We start from the raw sequence: 16841 nt of genomic DNA on the forward strand, positions 1-16841 counted from the left end.
CATTAAATGATGTCCATGATTTTTTATATTTATTATTTATGTGCTAAAGATCCAAGATTATTAACGTAAAATTACAATATTTTATACGGAGGATATTCTATTTCTATTTAATAACTAACGATAAAAATTAATTTATTTATAAATTGTATCGAAAAATGTTTAATACCTGTGTCTCCTTGTGATTTCTAACTCGACAGGACCTTCCCTTACTGCCTTGAACAATTCGATTACTTCTTGATGAGTATAACCACGCAACACTTTTCCATTTAAACTTAAAATTTCGTCACCTGCAACAAAAGTTCAAATATTGTATTAAGTTAAATTAATATATTTGCGAAGAATTGAAGAATCGAATTAATTAAAAAATGCTTTATTAACAAAAATTTATATATAAATTATCGATTTTCTATTATTTATAATTTACAAGTAGAGTATCAATATACATTTACGAAGAATTCAAAGATAGAAAAATGTAGAAAAAACGCTTAATATGCAAAAATACATCAAAGATATTCAAAATATTCAAACAAATTAAACAAATTTCTATTCAAGATTATGCTATTTCATTAATCATACATATACTTTAAAAATATCAATAAATATAATTTCTGTACATCAACTTTTGCATTTATTTCAATCTTTAGAATCGATTTTAAACGATACATCCTGCGAATACCGTCAACACCCTGTATATTCATCAATCATAATTCGAGAATCCAAGAAACAAATCTCGTTCGACTCGAATTTCGAACGTTTCCAATTTTGGAGCAGCTCGAACGGGGGGCTTAGCCTTTTGGCAGCAGGCGGAGATGCATCGATCCTGTACTTATGCAACCGAAACGGCCAGCGGCCCGTTATGCAAGCATGCGGCAGGGTGCAGTGGCACGAGGAAACCACGGACGTTCGCGTGCTCGTAAAAAGTGTCAGGATCGGTTGAAACTCGAAACGCGTTGCGTGAAACCTGCCTACAGGACGTGTTGCCGCCTACCGCGTCGGGAGCCATCGCAAAAATCGCGTAGAAGACAGGGACGACACGCGTGTGCGCGAAATTCGATTCGACGTCAACATCGCGGCTTTTCTTCCCCGAGGAAACTGTCGTATCCACCTTGATCGAACCCTTCTTTTTTTCTTCGTTGAAAAAAAAAGAAAAAAAACACTTGTATCGAGCGATATCTATACCTGTCATTTTTTCTTTCTTTCTAATCGAAATATTTTCTTTCTGGTATCTTTTTATTTGTGTAAGATATATTAAAATATTTTAGAAAGGGATTTAAATAATAATTTAAATAGCGCCACGTATGAATGATTGAAATCGAAATTACAAATAGCAGCAAATATAATTGTCAGATTCGAAACAAACTGCTTTGACTAATTATTTACAAAATCACTCTCAACCTCTTTCCAAAGAAAAACAAACAAATCTAAAGTCTCGAGTGTTAAATTAAAATCTCCTAATTCAAACTTTCCAATCGATCCATCAAATTCGTTCATCCTTCCCCCCCCCCCCCCCGTTTTCTCCGCAAAACGAGCATAATCGCGAGTTCCATTTAGCTTGCGAGCTTCCTTTGCCAATGTGGAGAACGAGAGAAAAGATCCCGTTGACAAAGCTGACGAGGCCGAGCCAAGTCCAGTGGCGTGCTGTTACAAAAGGCGGGAAAAGAAAGAGTGGCAAAAATGAAAAGAATGAAAAAGGAAAAGAAAGGGGAGGGACGGAGGGGAGAGAGACACAAGAGGGGAGGGAGGAAGCGAGGGAAAGAGAGACGATCGAACTCTGTTTAGAAATGCACGCGGCGACGTCAGGCTTTGGATTAAAGATTCGAGATGTGTTCGACGCGTCCATGGCGTGAATGCACGAGGAACGAGCAAGTACGTGACGCATCGATCCACGCCGTGATCCTGAAATAGCGAACTATGTCGATGGAACGAGATCCTTGCGCGATCCAAGCCCCAGGAATCCACGATCGATTGCGTCACGTTAACGTAGGAATGGTAACGTGAGAGATTACACAGCTGCGAGGCTAACACCGTAAAAGGAATAGAGGAGCTCGAGACAGATCCTTGAAAAGATAAGTGGTTAACTGTCTTGCTATGTACATATGCGTTTGAATATCGAATGATTTTTGAAGGAATTAATAATACTTTTCACTCTGTTTAATCCTCTCTTCATTCGCACCGATATAAATAAGGATGAATGTAGATAAAACTGATTATATCAGTTTATTTATTATAATCAAACAATAAAACTGATTAATAAGATTTATCCTACCTTGAAACAATGACTTGGAGACATCAGCCTGGCCACCAGGAAAAACCCTTCTCACGAAGATGCCCATCTCACCACGAGGGCTGTCCCTACCACCCACGACGCTGAAACCAAGGCTAGGCTTGCCGTAGCCTTTCTCAAATTTGGCGATATGCCTCGTCAAATAATGTTGCGGCTCAGTGGCCGATTCCAAATTACTCTCGCCGCCTTTTCGTTCCTTGGACACGCAGGAGAGCGGTAAAAAGTCTGGCCTTTTCGAGGATTGGACTCCTTCGTCCGCGACGGATTTGCCCGATTCCTCCGATTCTACTGTTTGCTTCGTTTCGCTGTCGATCAACGACAGATTGGAAAGGTTCTTTGCGTTTTCCAGGTACTCGTACTCCCCGGGTAAGGTCGGCGGGCTTACGTACACTTGTGGTACAGTCTCTTCATACGCGGTCATCAAACGTATCTTGTTGCCTGTGAAGGATCTCAGAAACTCTTGGACCTCCTCGAGGCTCTCCAATGTCCTCAACTCCTTGCCTTCCACCTCCACGATCTCGTCGCCCAACCTTAGTCTTCCGTCTCTGCATTCAAATTGTATTTTACCTTCAATGATTTATCAAGAGACCGTGTCGTAAAGTTAATGATAAAAATATTCTTTACACCCTACATGTTTCTACATACTAGATGCTCTCTAACAAGATAATTTAGATCTTGCCTCAGCCGTAACATCTAAACTTACCTATGCGCTATTCCATCGCTTTCTAGCTGAACAACGATGTACCGCAGCTCGGGCAAGCGTTGCTGCGCCAACCGGATACCCAGGCTTTCCTTCGGGTCCCTCTTATGCAACTGCACCAACCGACATCTCCTCACTCTCTTCGGCGGCTGAATAATATCGCTAAGAAACCTAGTCTTGTCCTGCTGCAGTCTCATTCTATGAGGCGAGATGTCCAACGACTTGGACGAGTTCTGCAACGCGGTCAGCCCATTCCCGCAAACTGGGAACTGAGAGTTCATCGCGGCATCGTCGTAAGTCTGATGTATGCTCGGTAGTAATCTGCCAGAATTGCTCTGGTGCCACCTAAGCCCGTCTATACCATCGTTCAACTCGGGATTCCCAGCTCTCATCACAACTCCCTCTGTTTCAGAGTTCTTCCTCGTCCTGGTGTCGTTGCTATTCTCCTGTTCCTGGCACTCGCTAGGAGTGGAACTCCTTATAGGTTTCTCCAGCTCCGAATCGACCACGCTGCTGGTGTCCGAGCTGTCCGTGCACTTCAGACTCAAACCTTCGTTCTCAGAAGCGGCCGCGGACTCTCCTCTGGGCCCGTCACTGTCGTAGCCGGACTCGTTCGAGCTCACGTAGTGAGAGGAGAGCCTCTGCTCGCCACTCGGCGCCGAGTTCCTCCTGTGCTTCCTCAACGTGGCCACCATGTCCAGGTCCACGTTCAACGAAGACGTCTCCGAGAATCTGGCCTCGTTCATCCTTCCGGCGAAGTCCACTCTATCCTGGCCAGTCTCGGGATGCTGGACGCCCGCGTTGCCTCTCAGAGACATCGGGCTACTGTCGTACGAGCTGTAACATCCGGTGTCCTCCTGCTGGAAGTTGTCCTCGATCCTCTCCAAGTGTCCCGGATTCAGACTGTACCTATCCTCGCACCTGCTCGAACTCTTTCGAAACTCAGCGTACGAGTTCCGCCCCGACTTCGAGGTGGACGGTTCCTGGGACTTGTTGGGGCTCCCCCTAGACATGTTCCCGTTTCTCGCTCGTCGCCGTCCAAGCGTGGTCGTGCCAGTGTACGTGTCCTCGATCTTCAACGCGGGGAAGTGCTCCTCGGACGCGGTCTTGAACAGGCGCTCGTCTTTCGTGGCGAACGTGCTGTGACGTTCCTCGGGCAGGACGGAGAGTTTGGATCGAAGGAAAGCGTACGGGAAGCTGGATTTCTTCGCCTCCTTGAAGTCGCAGCTGCTGCTCTTTCGCATGGGGGACTCGTTCCGCGATTGTCCAAAGTCGCACGGGCTGAAACTCGTTATCCCCGGCGCGTTGTTCCCGAGCGGATACAGGCTCGAGGAAGCGTCGTTCACGCGCTCGTCGTACACGTCGTCGTTCTGACGACCGGCCAGATTGTCGCAAGACACGGTCTTGTCTTTTCGATTCGCGATCTGAAGATCGATCCCCTCCGACGGATCGTCTCCTTTCACGTAGGTCGGGCTGGTGTTCAACTGGCTGGTGCTGCAACTTCGGAACAAATTCTCCTTCTCGCTGGTTTTCAACCTGTCCTCGATGTTCTGGGAGCGTCTGTTGCCCCTGGCCGAGTTCAACATCCCCGTGGAACCCATGCGGATGAAGAAGGATTTGAAGGGCGAGGGCGATCTGTGAAACGTACTCCCCCCCGGTATTCTCTTCTCCAATTTGTTTTCCAGTTTGCTTTCCAGTTTCGCGTGCTCCGCCGGTTTCTCCGTTTTTGGATTGATGTTGTTGTTGTTGCTCGCTGCGGTGATGTTGTTGTTGCCAGTGTTCCCCGTGTCCGGTCTCTCGGAAATGGAGCAGATCGTTTCACGGGAACCAGCCCGACGGAACGAGTCTATCTTCTTGCTCATCCTTCGACCCCACACTCCAAAACTCGAGCCTGAAACGTGTTACGTCGAGAATTAGACAGACTCACCATTCGATTTATATAACGCTCTTCTTCTTCTTCTCGAATCGGATGGAATTTAAACGTCTAACAAAAATAATTTCATCGCTCGGCTCGATCCAATGGAATCAATCGACACAAGATTCTTTTCTCCCGATCCAATAGTCTCCCAAAAAATCGACGACGTCCGAATCTAATGAAACAACAATTCATCGACTTGGCGGATGGTATCACCTTCGAATCACGCACGGATTCGAAAAATTTCAAGGAATTTCAAGCCCCGGGCGTTCAGCTGCTCGGGCAACCGGGCAGAAGAAGAGATGCCGGGCCATCTCGCGACACGAAAAACCATCCGTCGGCATCCTTATTCGCGGTCGACATATGGTCGCCCCCGAGAACAGGTAAAAGGAAGTCTCGAGTATGCAGAGAGAGCAGGTCGAGACGATGGTTCCGCGTATTTTGGGACTACTTTTTCGAGGTGTCAGCCGTCGTCGGTTAACGGGGCCGGGCCATTCGCTCCTATACGATGGGAAACGATTGTCAGGCTGCTCAGGTATCGGGTACACGTGTTTTGCGATAACGTGTTCGCGCAACTGAGAGGGTTTGGCTCGTGATACGACCTCGTTAACCCGCGTTTTCTTTAATGGCGGGGAGCTGGTGGCGCGCCACACTTCGTTATTTCACCGTTCGAGAGACGTGATAGATGGCGATATATATATATAGTTTGGACGAGATGGTGAAACGATGGAAACGAGGTATTAAGTATCTCTTAAGGTTGGGTTTTAGAGAGGTTGGGTTGTAGGTCAAGGATTAATTGGTTAATGGAAGTTGTGGAAACGAGGGAGGATGGTAAACGTTGGAAAATTGTGTAAGTGATGGTAAGAGGAGAGTGGAGATTGAAGTTTTTTTTTTTTAAGGAGAAGATTTTAGGATTGGAGAGAGGAAGGGATTTATTAAGGGATGTTAGTATGATGTATGATTTATTAGATAAGAAGGAAAGAGTTTGGAACGTTGATGGATATTAAGCTTTCAAGAGAGAATTAAGATTTCAAAGAAATATTCGTGGAAATTATTTGTAAAAGTTATTGTTACACGTTACGTACTTGTGATATTATTTCAAAGTGAAGAGGAAAAATATAGAAAATGACCTTTTTAATTAGAAAGAAGAAAAATTGTACGAGAATTTTTAAAAGTTGAAAGTTCAGACCTCATTAACAAGACGACTTTTGCATTTCTGATATGATGAGAGGCCTTTGTAGGTTATAACGAGGAATATTCATGAATTGAGAAAAGGAACAAGTTCAAGTAATGCTTCACTGTGCCGATCTGGAATGTTAAGTAATATTTTCAATGAATGCAATCTCATAAATGATTGAATCGTGTCGATATTTCTAATAACAATCCATTAATCTATACAATGATGAAATGTATCATCGATTTTTCTATTGTCGAATTAAATGTTAATCGTTTCTAATTACGAAACGATCTTAATTCGATCAAAATTACAAGTATATCGTTGATAAATGAAATTTTAAGAATTAAATCATTTCTTTCGAATCGTTCCATTTCAATCTTATTCCAAAATTGAAAAAATCCTATTTCTTTGAGAACAACCATTCTCATAAACACGTTCTCTCGACGTTATCGTTCAACTCCTCGTCCAACTTATGGGCAAACTATCACCGCTAAAGCCTCGAATCACTTACTCGCCATATGGCGCCATTGTTCTCTAATACAAATTGAAAGATAAAAGAGGAAGAATAAATGGGAACGGAGCTGGGTAATTCTTCGAATTAATCTCGAGAGGGAGAGAATTCATGATAAATCGAACACGGCGTGACAAGTGCGATGACTTACACTCTCATTAAGGTAACGAGTTGCATCCGTGCATCACGGAGCACAATTAAACCGTGAATGTGTTTCCATGCGCCACCACGGCTATCAACGTCGTATACAGTTCGACCGCGATGACGCTCGGGCGTCATCGCTTTATCCTTGATTAATTAGTTTCTTAATTAATCAAGCACGGAACACTGCTCGACGTGACGATAATTATGTTGAGCGACACGGTGAAAATGATTACCTTTGTTCGAGTTACAGCGGAAGATATTGAGCGGAGTTGATTTTTCGCGTAAAAATTTACGTGAGTGATAGCGGGAAATTTAAATAAGGCCTTGGAATGTTTTCGAATTGATTGAACGATATTCCTTTTTTTTTTTTTTTCCTTTTATGAAATGTAATCAAATGCAATTGTGGATGGAGATGTACATTTTCACAGTTCGTAAGTAGTGGAGTATATTATATTTTTTAGTATATTTAGGTATAAATCATGAATCGTATATATATATTTCTTAACAAAATGGCTTATTATTTAATAATTCGTTGGACGAATTTAATCAACGATAAGACTCTTGTTATCTATAATAATGTATGAAATATCGAATGTGTAATCCTTTAATTATTTCTTCAATATTTGTTCAATTTTATTCGCAAGTAGTGAATTTATTATCGTGTGAAGAGAGAAAGAATAAAAATTCATAAAATATTACTTATATAATGTATAACTTTGATATGACAACAGTTTTTTTTTTTTTTAGTAATTAAGCTTTAAGAGAAATGCAAACAAAACTTTTATCGATCTTAGTATATAATATAAACGAAAGTTGTTATATATCTTTTTTCCATTACATAACAAAATGTCATACGTTTGTAATAGCGCTCATATTTCTGCAAATCGTTTCCACTATTCGTCACGACGAGTGATTAATCTTCGTATTTCATTTAATGCCTCTTATTTCAACACCAAAGTCACGCCAGCATATTTCATTTCCCCTTCAAGTTCGGTTTTTATGACACTTAGTGTGCATCGCGCGTACAAATAAATTTATAAGGTAATATTCATCATTACTTTAATTTAATTAGTTTTTATATCGATGTACTATATAATTTTCGAGATGATTACATGCTGCTATATAACACTATAAACTTACTAACATTTTATGATATTATATGGTTTATAAATTTTTATTCTCGGTTGTTTATTAATATCATTAAAAAGTAATTTTCCTTTTTAAATGTAAAAAAAATTAAGCGTAATCCTTTTCTTTATTACAAACTATCAGCGCATCCCAATCTTCTTCTCTGTTATAACAATTTATCGAGAATAAATATGCTCATTTGCAATTTTTGCATTCTGTTATAGAATTTATAAAATTTGCATTGTAATTCATTTATTTTGTAAGTAGTTTATATAAATATAAAATACAATTTTAAATCGGAGAAAAATAACTGGACTTCAACGAAAACTCATCACCCCCTTCAGTCCCACAAATGACAATTTTTCAAAGAATTTTTGAAAAATTACAAAAATTTATCTCCTTTTAACAATTTTAACAATTTTAACGCACATCTTAAATTATTCATCATCTTTGCATTTTAAATTCCAACAAATTTAATTAAAAACCAATCCTAATCTTAACCCTATTTCGCATCCCCTAAATTATTTGCACACCAGCAAAATCCAGAATTTTCTTAATTACCCTCTATAATTATAGCTTATATTTTATAACTAGCTAGAATATCTAAAATATACATATTTATGATTACTTAAGGAAAACGAAAGTCAAGAGAAGCATCCATAATTAAAAATTATTAACGATCTTTCGCGCGACCTTATTAACCCATCTACCCGCGAACCACGAAAACGAGAATTTCAGAATTTTTACACGAAGGTGGAAAACGTGTTCTATCGTAACCTTGTTACAAACACGGCTAGTGCAACGAGTGCAAACGTTAACACGCGATCCTGAAAACTCGTGTTCCTCCTCATTAAACCGGCCGACAGATAATGACAGCGCGTTTTAATTAATTAATCGTATCACGGGTATCGTAGCGTATCGCGATAATGAAATCGCGAACAAGTTGAGTCGATGGATACCTAACGAGCGTTTCCATGAAAAGTAAGTGGACAATAAAACGAGCAACGTATTCGCATTATTCTTTCCATTCGATTACGTGGTTAAATTAGATGAACGATCGCGCGAAATATAACGGATATTAAAATTGTTGAATTTTTTAATATGAGATCGATTTACTCGATTCGATGTGGTTAGAAACAAAGATAAAAATCGATATGTAAAAATGCAATTTGTATAAAAATTTTTATTTTCGTTGGTAAATCTTTAAGAAAATATTTGATTGAACGAACGTTTGTATAATGAATGTATAGAGAATGAATATTTTTCTAAAAAAAATAATCGTGGATACAAAAAGTGTGAAAAATATATTCGCTGGTGGGGGCCTGAGTAATTTAATTTTGCAATTTAATGAAAGTGAAATATAGAATGAAATGCCTCGGTTAAATTATCGATAAAGCAACGTATAAGAGAAATTATATACGTTTGTATAAATTTTTGCAAAAGGAAAGTATTAAGTAATTTAAATATTTTCGCGTTAAGGAATTTGAAATAGAAATTGAATTTTAAAATTCGTAATATTCATATTGAAGTAATTATCATAATTCGTTACTTTATGAGAAATGAGAAATATCAATTTATATTTATTATAAAAATAGTTTTAGCACTTTTAATTCGATTTTCTTTTTTTAACTGGTTAATGCTTGAGATATTTATTATACAATACCTCTTTATACCTTTGAATATGCAGGATATTCTGACTCTAATGATCCGTACCATTCTTTATCAGAATATTCTTTACTAAGAAAAGGTCAACTATAATCTGTGCTATATGCTATACACATTTTCAAAAGTATTCTTTTTTACATGGTGAATTTAACGTGTCTTTGAATTGTTCAAATGAAATCATATATAATTCTTTTCTATTCCGTTCTAAGAGACACTAAAAAAGAAATTCAACCAGTACAAAATGTGATACTTTTATTCACGTGTCATGAAGAAGCGAAGAAGACCGTTAGAATGAACATCCTATATTTTAGCAGTATACATATATTTGTCTTTTATTTTGATCCGATAAACTACGAATTCTATTTCTAAGAAAAAGAAGATAAACTCAAATGTGATGAATTGGAAAAATTTTCCAATATTCCTATACTTTCTATAAATTCTATATAAATATAGACTATAACTATATATTCCTATACTTTATAATTATAAACGTATAACTATATATTCCTATACTTTAAAACAATCAAAAGTCATTAAGAATTGTCCTAAATTATAATTGTTTTGAAATTTTTTTCTTACTCACCTACTTTGAAATCCCAACATAAAATTTTCCAAATAATCACAATAGCCCTCGGGAAATTGAAAAATTATTCTCATCAATTCGTTCTTTACTTACTTCGGATCCCAGATAAAAATTTCTTAAGAAGTAACACCAATCTTCATAAAATTTAAAACGATCTCTGACATCCTAAACCAAAATTTTCCAAAAAAAAAAAAATGATATTAATTCTCATTGAAAATTATCACACCATCGATTTTTCTCAATTTCGTTCTCTGCATAATTTCAACTTCTGCGAATTGAAAAATTCACATTAAATATATCATCATCGTTACTCTCAATTATCCACCGCGTAATATCAATTTAATCTCTAAAATTAAAAAAAATATTCACGCGTCATCAAACATCATGGTCCGCAAAACGAATCCAACGAATCATGAAACAAAATTGAAATCTCACTTCGTGGATCATCGCCGAGCCCCGCTTATCACCGACCCTTCCATCATCGAGGGAAGCAAAGCATCTCGAGGTTGTCGATTCAATTCACCGTCGCACCGATGAATTACCCTCGTCCTTTCTCCTGACAGTTATACAACTTTTCGAGACGAGCGAGACGAAATTCACAGGAGAGAGAAAATAAGGTCGAGCGAAACGCGTCGTCGCTAGTAACCGACGATGAACTGTGTTTTCAGAGAGTGGCAAAGGCGGTGTCGGGCCGACAATGCGTTGTGATCAACGCAATTTAATTCTACAGGAAGAAGGCACCGTAACGCGGCCAGAAGCACGCTGCCTGTTATAAAACGGGGGCTGCGATTTGACAAGCCGTTCCACGACGAGCTTTTTAAAAAAAAAAAAAAAAAAGAACACGCCAGACACTTTTGCTAATTTTTCGAAATATACGTGAACGCTAAATACCGCTAATTCCATGCGTGAATTGCTGTCGCTTTAAGTCTCGTTCATATTGATCCATGTGATGCATACATTTTGTACTTTAAATTGGAAAACTGAATTTTTTTTTTTTTTTTTATAAGGTGAAAAGATTCTTGTGTAAATTTATTTGGAAAATTTTAGGTTTTTGCAATAGCGATTATAAATAATGCTTAAAATATAATAAATTATCAATTGTTCATGATATCGTTCGTTTTTTGAGAATTTTAAAATTAGGAAAGGAAAGGATACATGTTTCTGAAACTACCTATCCTATGAGAATTTTATTCGTCGTAAGTCAATGGAGAATAAGAAGTGAAGGTGCTAATGGAAGATTGTGATGAGGAGAAATGTGATGGAATGAAATTATGTCGTGAATGTTAAAATTTATGCGACTGACTCGAAGCAATCCTTGGAATTTATTACTCGGGATTTTTCTTTCAATCTGAAAGATTCTGCACGATAATTTTAATTATTTTACGACGCGCGTTATAATAAATTCTTTAATGAACGTGTAATTTTATAATACGGCTAGATATAAAAAGTGAAATTACAAAAAAGAAGAATTGAATCATAAAAATACGAATTTCTATTTAATAGTCAATATTTGTAAATTTGTCCTGCAAAACATCTCGTTTGTCGTTTTATAATTAATTTGCGCTAACAATTTACAAACAGCTCCATTCAGAACCGTCAGCTTTTTGATGCTGGTCTGCCAATTATCTAACGTTGGCAAATATTCCGAAAGTACGAGGTTGCACATATTGTGAAGAGATCCTTAAAGTTAACAAGCGTTAACGAGACTGGTACCATATGTTATATATTTTAAACTGGTATTATTGTAACAAAGGAAAATTTATTTTAAATCTTGCTAATTGATCATGCTATTATATTCACGCTCTTTCTTTTATCCTTAACATAATTAAATTAATGATTAAAGTAAAACGATCGATATATAAAAGAAATTTTATACACCACAATCTTTTTCGAAATATCGAAAATCTCTTTTAAATATTCCAAAATTTATTTCCTCCTTGTGATCTTCTTCTTTATTCATATTTGAAACAAGAATTGGAACGTAAAAATTTCCGAACCGTAACATACTATTAATTCACACCTATAAGTTGCATAACCTGCATACGAAAATATTTTTATAATACGATAAAAATCTTTTCCAAAATTACATTCGTTTTCCTTTCATTTTCCCAACACGATTAATATATAAACAATTCAAAAATACAACTCGTATCGTAAACGACTATCACTGAATAATTTCGAGGGAGAAAAAAAAAAGAAGAAGAAAAACAAAAGATGGAGAATGTTGCACATCTATCTTCGTACACGCCTCATTCTAACGAAGCGAATAATTCACGCCGCGATTAGTAAAAGGATGCGAAGTTCAAGCGTTTAGCGGCGGTTTTTAAAAAGAACTTAAGTCACAATACCGAACATCTGGACTTCAGTAGACCAGTAGTTCTCAACTTCCATACGCATCATAGACGATAATTTTTTAACAATAATCTCTCGTTATCGAAATTTCATTAGACTTTTTTAAAATTAAACGTTCGACGTTGCACAACGAATGATCATTGTGCGAAGAAGGCCTCGATCCTAATAATTTCTCGGGCGGATAAAGAAAAGGAATAAAATAGATTCGGAAGAGGAACGAAAGCAAATTATAAAATATAATCATAGAAGCAGGTGATTCGAGAAATGTTGGAAAACATTGTGGTGGAGCAACAGTACTTTGCGATCCGTTCGAAGCAAAGGACACCGAAGCCATCAGAGCATGCGATTCTGTTCGAGAGCACTTAGACTCGCCACATCAGGAAACGGTGTCCTCCGCGTGTACGCTGGTCAACAAAGAAACGGGCACGTGACCGCGATACTATCTTCCTCCTCTCGAGTGAAATTCTTCCACCGCGTCATTTCGAAGATGGGGATAAGAATTTTCAGAAACCGTTTACTTTTACTCGATCCGATTCGACTCGGGCCGAGAATCGATACGATCGTCGATCGCTAATTGGACGGTGATGATTTCCTCGAAAGAAAGAAGATTCTTGAGAGAAAAAGTACGGGGTGTAAAGAGATATTATATATCGTTACATGGCTGCAACATTTTAAATCTTTCGTTCGGTGAAAATTGGTCCAGAAAATTGACCGATCAAAATCTTACGTTGCGTTTTATTAAAGTCGATACTTTCCAATACTTATTGATAATAATTATTCAAGAAAAATTATTTTATTCCAGGAAGAACTTTCTGTAGAATCCACCCAAATTACAAATCTAATCTTCACGTGTCTTTATTTCGTGGCCAAGTTACAAGCCTAAAAAACACTATCCCTCTTCAACAACTCAATCATAAAAAACGTTTGCACATGTTTTCACACACAGAAATAGCAACCAGAAACACCCAGTTATCCAGCAACGTAATAATCCATTCACTCGATAATCGACTGAAATCATCCGCTATTTCCAATTTTTTTTCCAAAAACTTACCAAAAACAAAAGTACTTAAAATTCCATCGAATGCTCTTCGGAGGAAATCGATTTAACGCGCGCAAAAATTTAATCGAAAAGAAAAATAAGAACGTTTCCACGTGTCTTCGCGCACGGAAGCGCGCAACGGAACATCCAGTTAAGACGCATACGTACTCCACACTTGACAGCCGCCCGGCAAAGTGTTAATTTCGCATGACGCGTGCGGCTCGGTCGCTTTAAACCCCTTTGACCCTCGAACCCTCTCTCCATCATCTTCCTCTCTGTACACCTTCTTCGGGGGCAATTTGAATGTGAAAATCGTGGGCACCATCGTTGATGCTCCTCCTCTCGTTCGAGGCAGGGATCGCCTGTGCGGCCGGTTAAAAGGCTCGTTCTGGTTCGTACGTGCGCCGCATGCCGACCGTTTCACCGATTTTGTAAATGAGACGGTTTCGTTGTTGATCCCGATCGAGGGATACACAGGATGTACCGTAACCGGCCAAAAGGGTAGCCCGCGGTTAACTGTACCCTCTTTCCTTCATCCGCACCCGTTATCATGGCGCCCGCGATCGATTTTACCCGCCAAGGTACACGATAACCGCCGCGATTATCGACGCCATTTGGGCGGCTCGATGATCCTCTCGAGTGGCGGATATTCGCGGTGATTACCGGGGGACTGGTGGAATTGATTTCGGTGTTTCGATAAAAATGAGAATGCGTCGAACATCGACGATACCTTTTTGCGTTTCTCTTCTTCTTCTTCTTCTTCTTTTTTTTTTTTTGGCGTAAATGCGTGAGAGGTTTGATGGTTACGATGGAGTTGCTTCTCTTGCGTAAGTGTTAGAAAAAAAGAACGAGGAAACACGTTTCAACGATGGAGAATATCGAGTACTTGAGTTATAAAAAGATTTCAATAAAAGGGTAAAAAAGGATTCGAGTTAAGCTGTATCGATGAAAGATCATTATTTGTTTCTTTCTTTCTTCTGTTCTTGCGAGATTGGGGTAACAATTTAAATATTATCGTCCTCTTTTTTAAAAGTATCGATAAGAACAGAGAGTGAATTTAATATTATAAGTGTGAATTGTATTTTAAAAATGATCGATGAACGTCAGAAGTAATAAATATATTATTTTTCATCGCGTTGAAAGCAAAAGAAAGCAGATCGCTCGAGCATTGTAACGTTCGAAGACTATGACATTTCGCGAAAAGAATTAATTAGGCGCGGCACTCGAGCAAATAAGACACACCTTGATGCGATGTTATTAAACTTCTTGTAGCGCTTACGAGTTCTTCGAAATCTTCAAATACATTTAATTTTGTAATGTACACGACGACTTATTTTTCTCATTAACTTCTTTAATTATGAAATTAATTCTTCGATTTTTCCTTATTCTACCTTCGGAATTCTACTTCACGAATTCAAAACAAAAAATTTATAAAACATCGAAAGAAAGAAAAAAATAACTAGACTGATGTATTCTGCCAGGATAACCACACGTCTTGAACAATTTGCAATTATTTAAATTTGCAATTATTTATTCTAAACGGATACGTTTAACAACGTATGATCACGTTGCGTGAGTATCTCTCATTCGCTCCAGAAGACTGTTTCAGATATATATATTTTTTTTTAAATTAATCGTTCTATTCTGTTATATGCAAAACTAACAGTTTCTAATAACGGTGATAAATAGAGCGATAAAAAATAGAGGCACAAATCGAAAGAAAAATAGATAAAATTAGATAATAAGCAGCTTGATCCGATCTATGAATACTTTTGCAGAGAACGGTAATCCGTTTACTGACATTAATGTAAAAAAGCTAGGCTAAGGTTACTAACCATTTGAACATGGAAAACGATTGATCTGGATAATCATCTCGTCTCTAATGATTCACATCCGTTTCAGCTTTACATCACACATAAGGAAATGAATCGATGAATGTTGATTGTGAAAAGTGTTCAAATTAACTTATATTGCATTCATCTTCTCATTTCTGCCTCTTGAAAATAAAATTTACAATAAATAAGTTATATTCACAAATCTGAATAACAAAGCAACGATGAATTATTAATTAAAAATCAATGACAGGAAGAATGCGATTAATTTCAATGATTAATTCATTATCTCGTGTTCATAATTGCATTACACTTCTGAAAAGAATTTCTTAATTGCAAAATTTTTGAAAGATGATCGAGTCATTTTGATGAAATTTTTATCTAAACCATAAGACGTAAATTCTTTCTTAGTTACATTATAATTCAAAAATTGTCAAAAGCATTGGATGGATAGCCCTTCTGCTCTTCCAATCTTCTGCAATTCATATTTTCCAAATTCATGTGTCAACAAAATTTTGCATCCCTTTCGTGCATCTATTCCTTGAATGAGCGTGAGACAAATCGAACAAACACAAGAGACAGATGAAATCAATGCGGAAAAGAAGTCAAGTATCAGCTAACTGTAAACTACAGTTTTTGATGAAAAAGTACCGAAACGTTTCGATTCGTCGTGAATTTAGAAAGTCGATGAGTGAATGGTTGAATATTATATAACCGAGGCACGTTTGAATTGTCTGGAATGGTGTCATTGTCTTCGAGGGTGATAATGAATGGAGATTTTATGTAGTGTTGTATATATATATACATATATATGATAAGATAGGAAGGAGAGATAAATTTGAGAATCTTTTGGCGCAACGGTTTTAAAATTGTAATGCAAGTTGTTGGATGTGTAATAAGGAAAGCGAGGAATAAATATTTTTCCAAGTTTGATCGTGATGATAATGAATGCTGATTTTATGTAATGTGTTATAATATAGATATGTGTATGATAAAAAAGAAAAAAAAAAAGGAAAGTAAATTTTCAAGCATAATGCTTTTGAAATTGTGATGGAAATTATTGATTGATGTGTGATTAATTCTTATTGAATTTGATTGCGACGAGTATTAATTGACGACGTGTTATTATTAAATTTATCTTTTCACTTTGTAACAATTATTTTAGAATAATCGTTCTCCAACATGTGTGCGTAACTTCTCGAAACGCATCACAAGAATTAAGATGTAAGATCTAACGCACAATGTTTTTAAAATTACAAAATTTTCTTCACAGGTATAAAATTTGATTTATTTTAAACTATAAATGACAACCATGAACGCGTTACTCTCTAATATTCTCTTTTATTCCTTTCTTATTTGTAATGCTCTTCTATGAGAAGATATAAAACAGTCATTTAATGTATTCTCGATAATCAAACGTTCATTAGCACGAGGAAACTAAATGTTTATTCGTCACTACGAATAATAATTATGGATTTCTAACAGCATTGAGTGTATTACAAATCAACTAC

General features: G+C 37.4%; 1 protein-coding gene across 2 annotated transcripts in view; it reads right to left on the bottom strand.

The window, feature by feature from the left end:
* The window catches only part of LOC100871431 (uncharacterized), a 100705-nt gene that overhangs the window by 600 nt on the left and 83264 nt on the right, over positions 1-16841 (bottom strand). For both annotated transcript variants that reach the window (XM_086914841.1, XM_086914842.1), the window contains 3 exons: positions 2988-4875; positions 2267-2829; positions 167-287 (listed from right to left, as the gene is read on the bottom strand). In XM_086914841.1, the coding sequence (XP_086770967.1) occupies positions 167-287; positions 2267-2829; positions 2988-4875 (2572 nt within the window). The remainder of the gene's footprint in view (positions 1-166; positions 288-2266; positions 2830-2987; positions 4876-16841) is intronic.

The sequence above is a fragment of the Apis florea genome, unplaced genomic scaffold (genome assembly GCF_048593485.1).
Source record: "Apis florea isolate Af1SG1 unplaced genomic scaffold, ASM4859348v1 contig_3747_pilon, whole genome shotgun sequence".
NCBI lineage: Eukaryota > Metazoa > Arthropoda > Insecta > Hymenoptera > Apidae > Apis > Apis florea.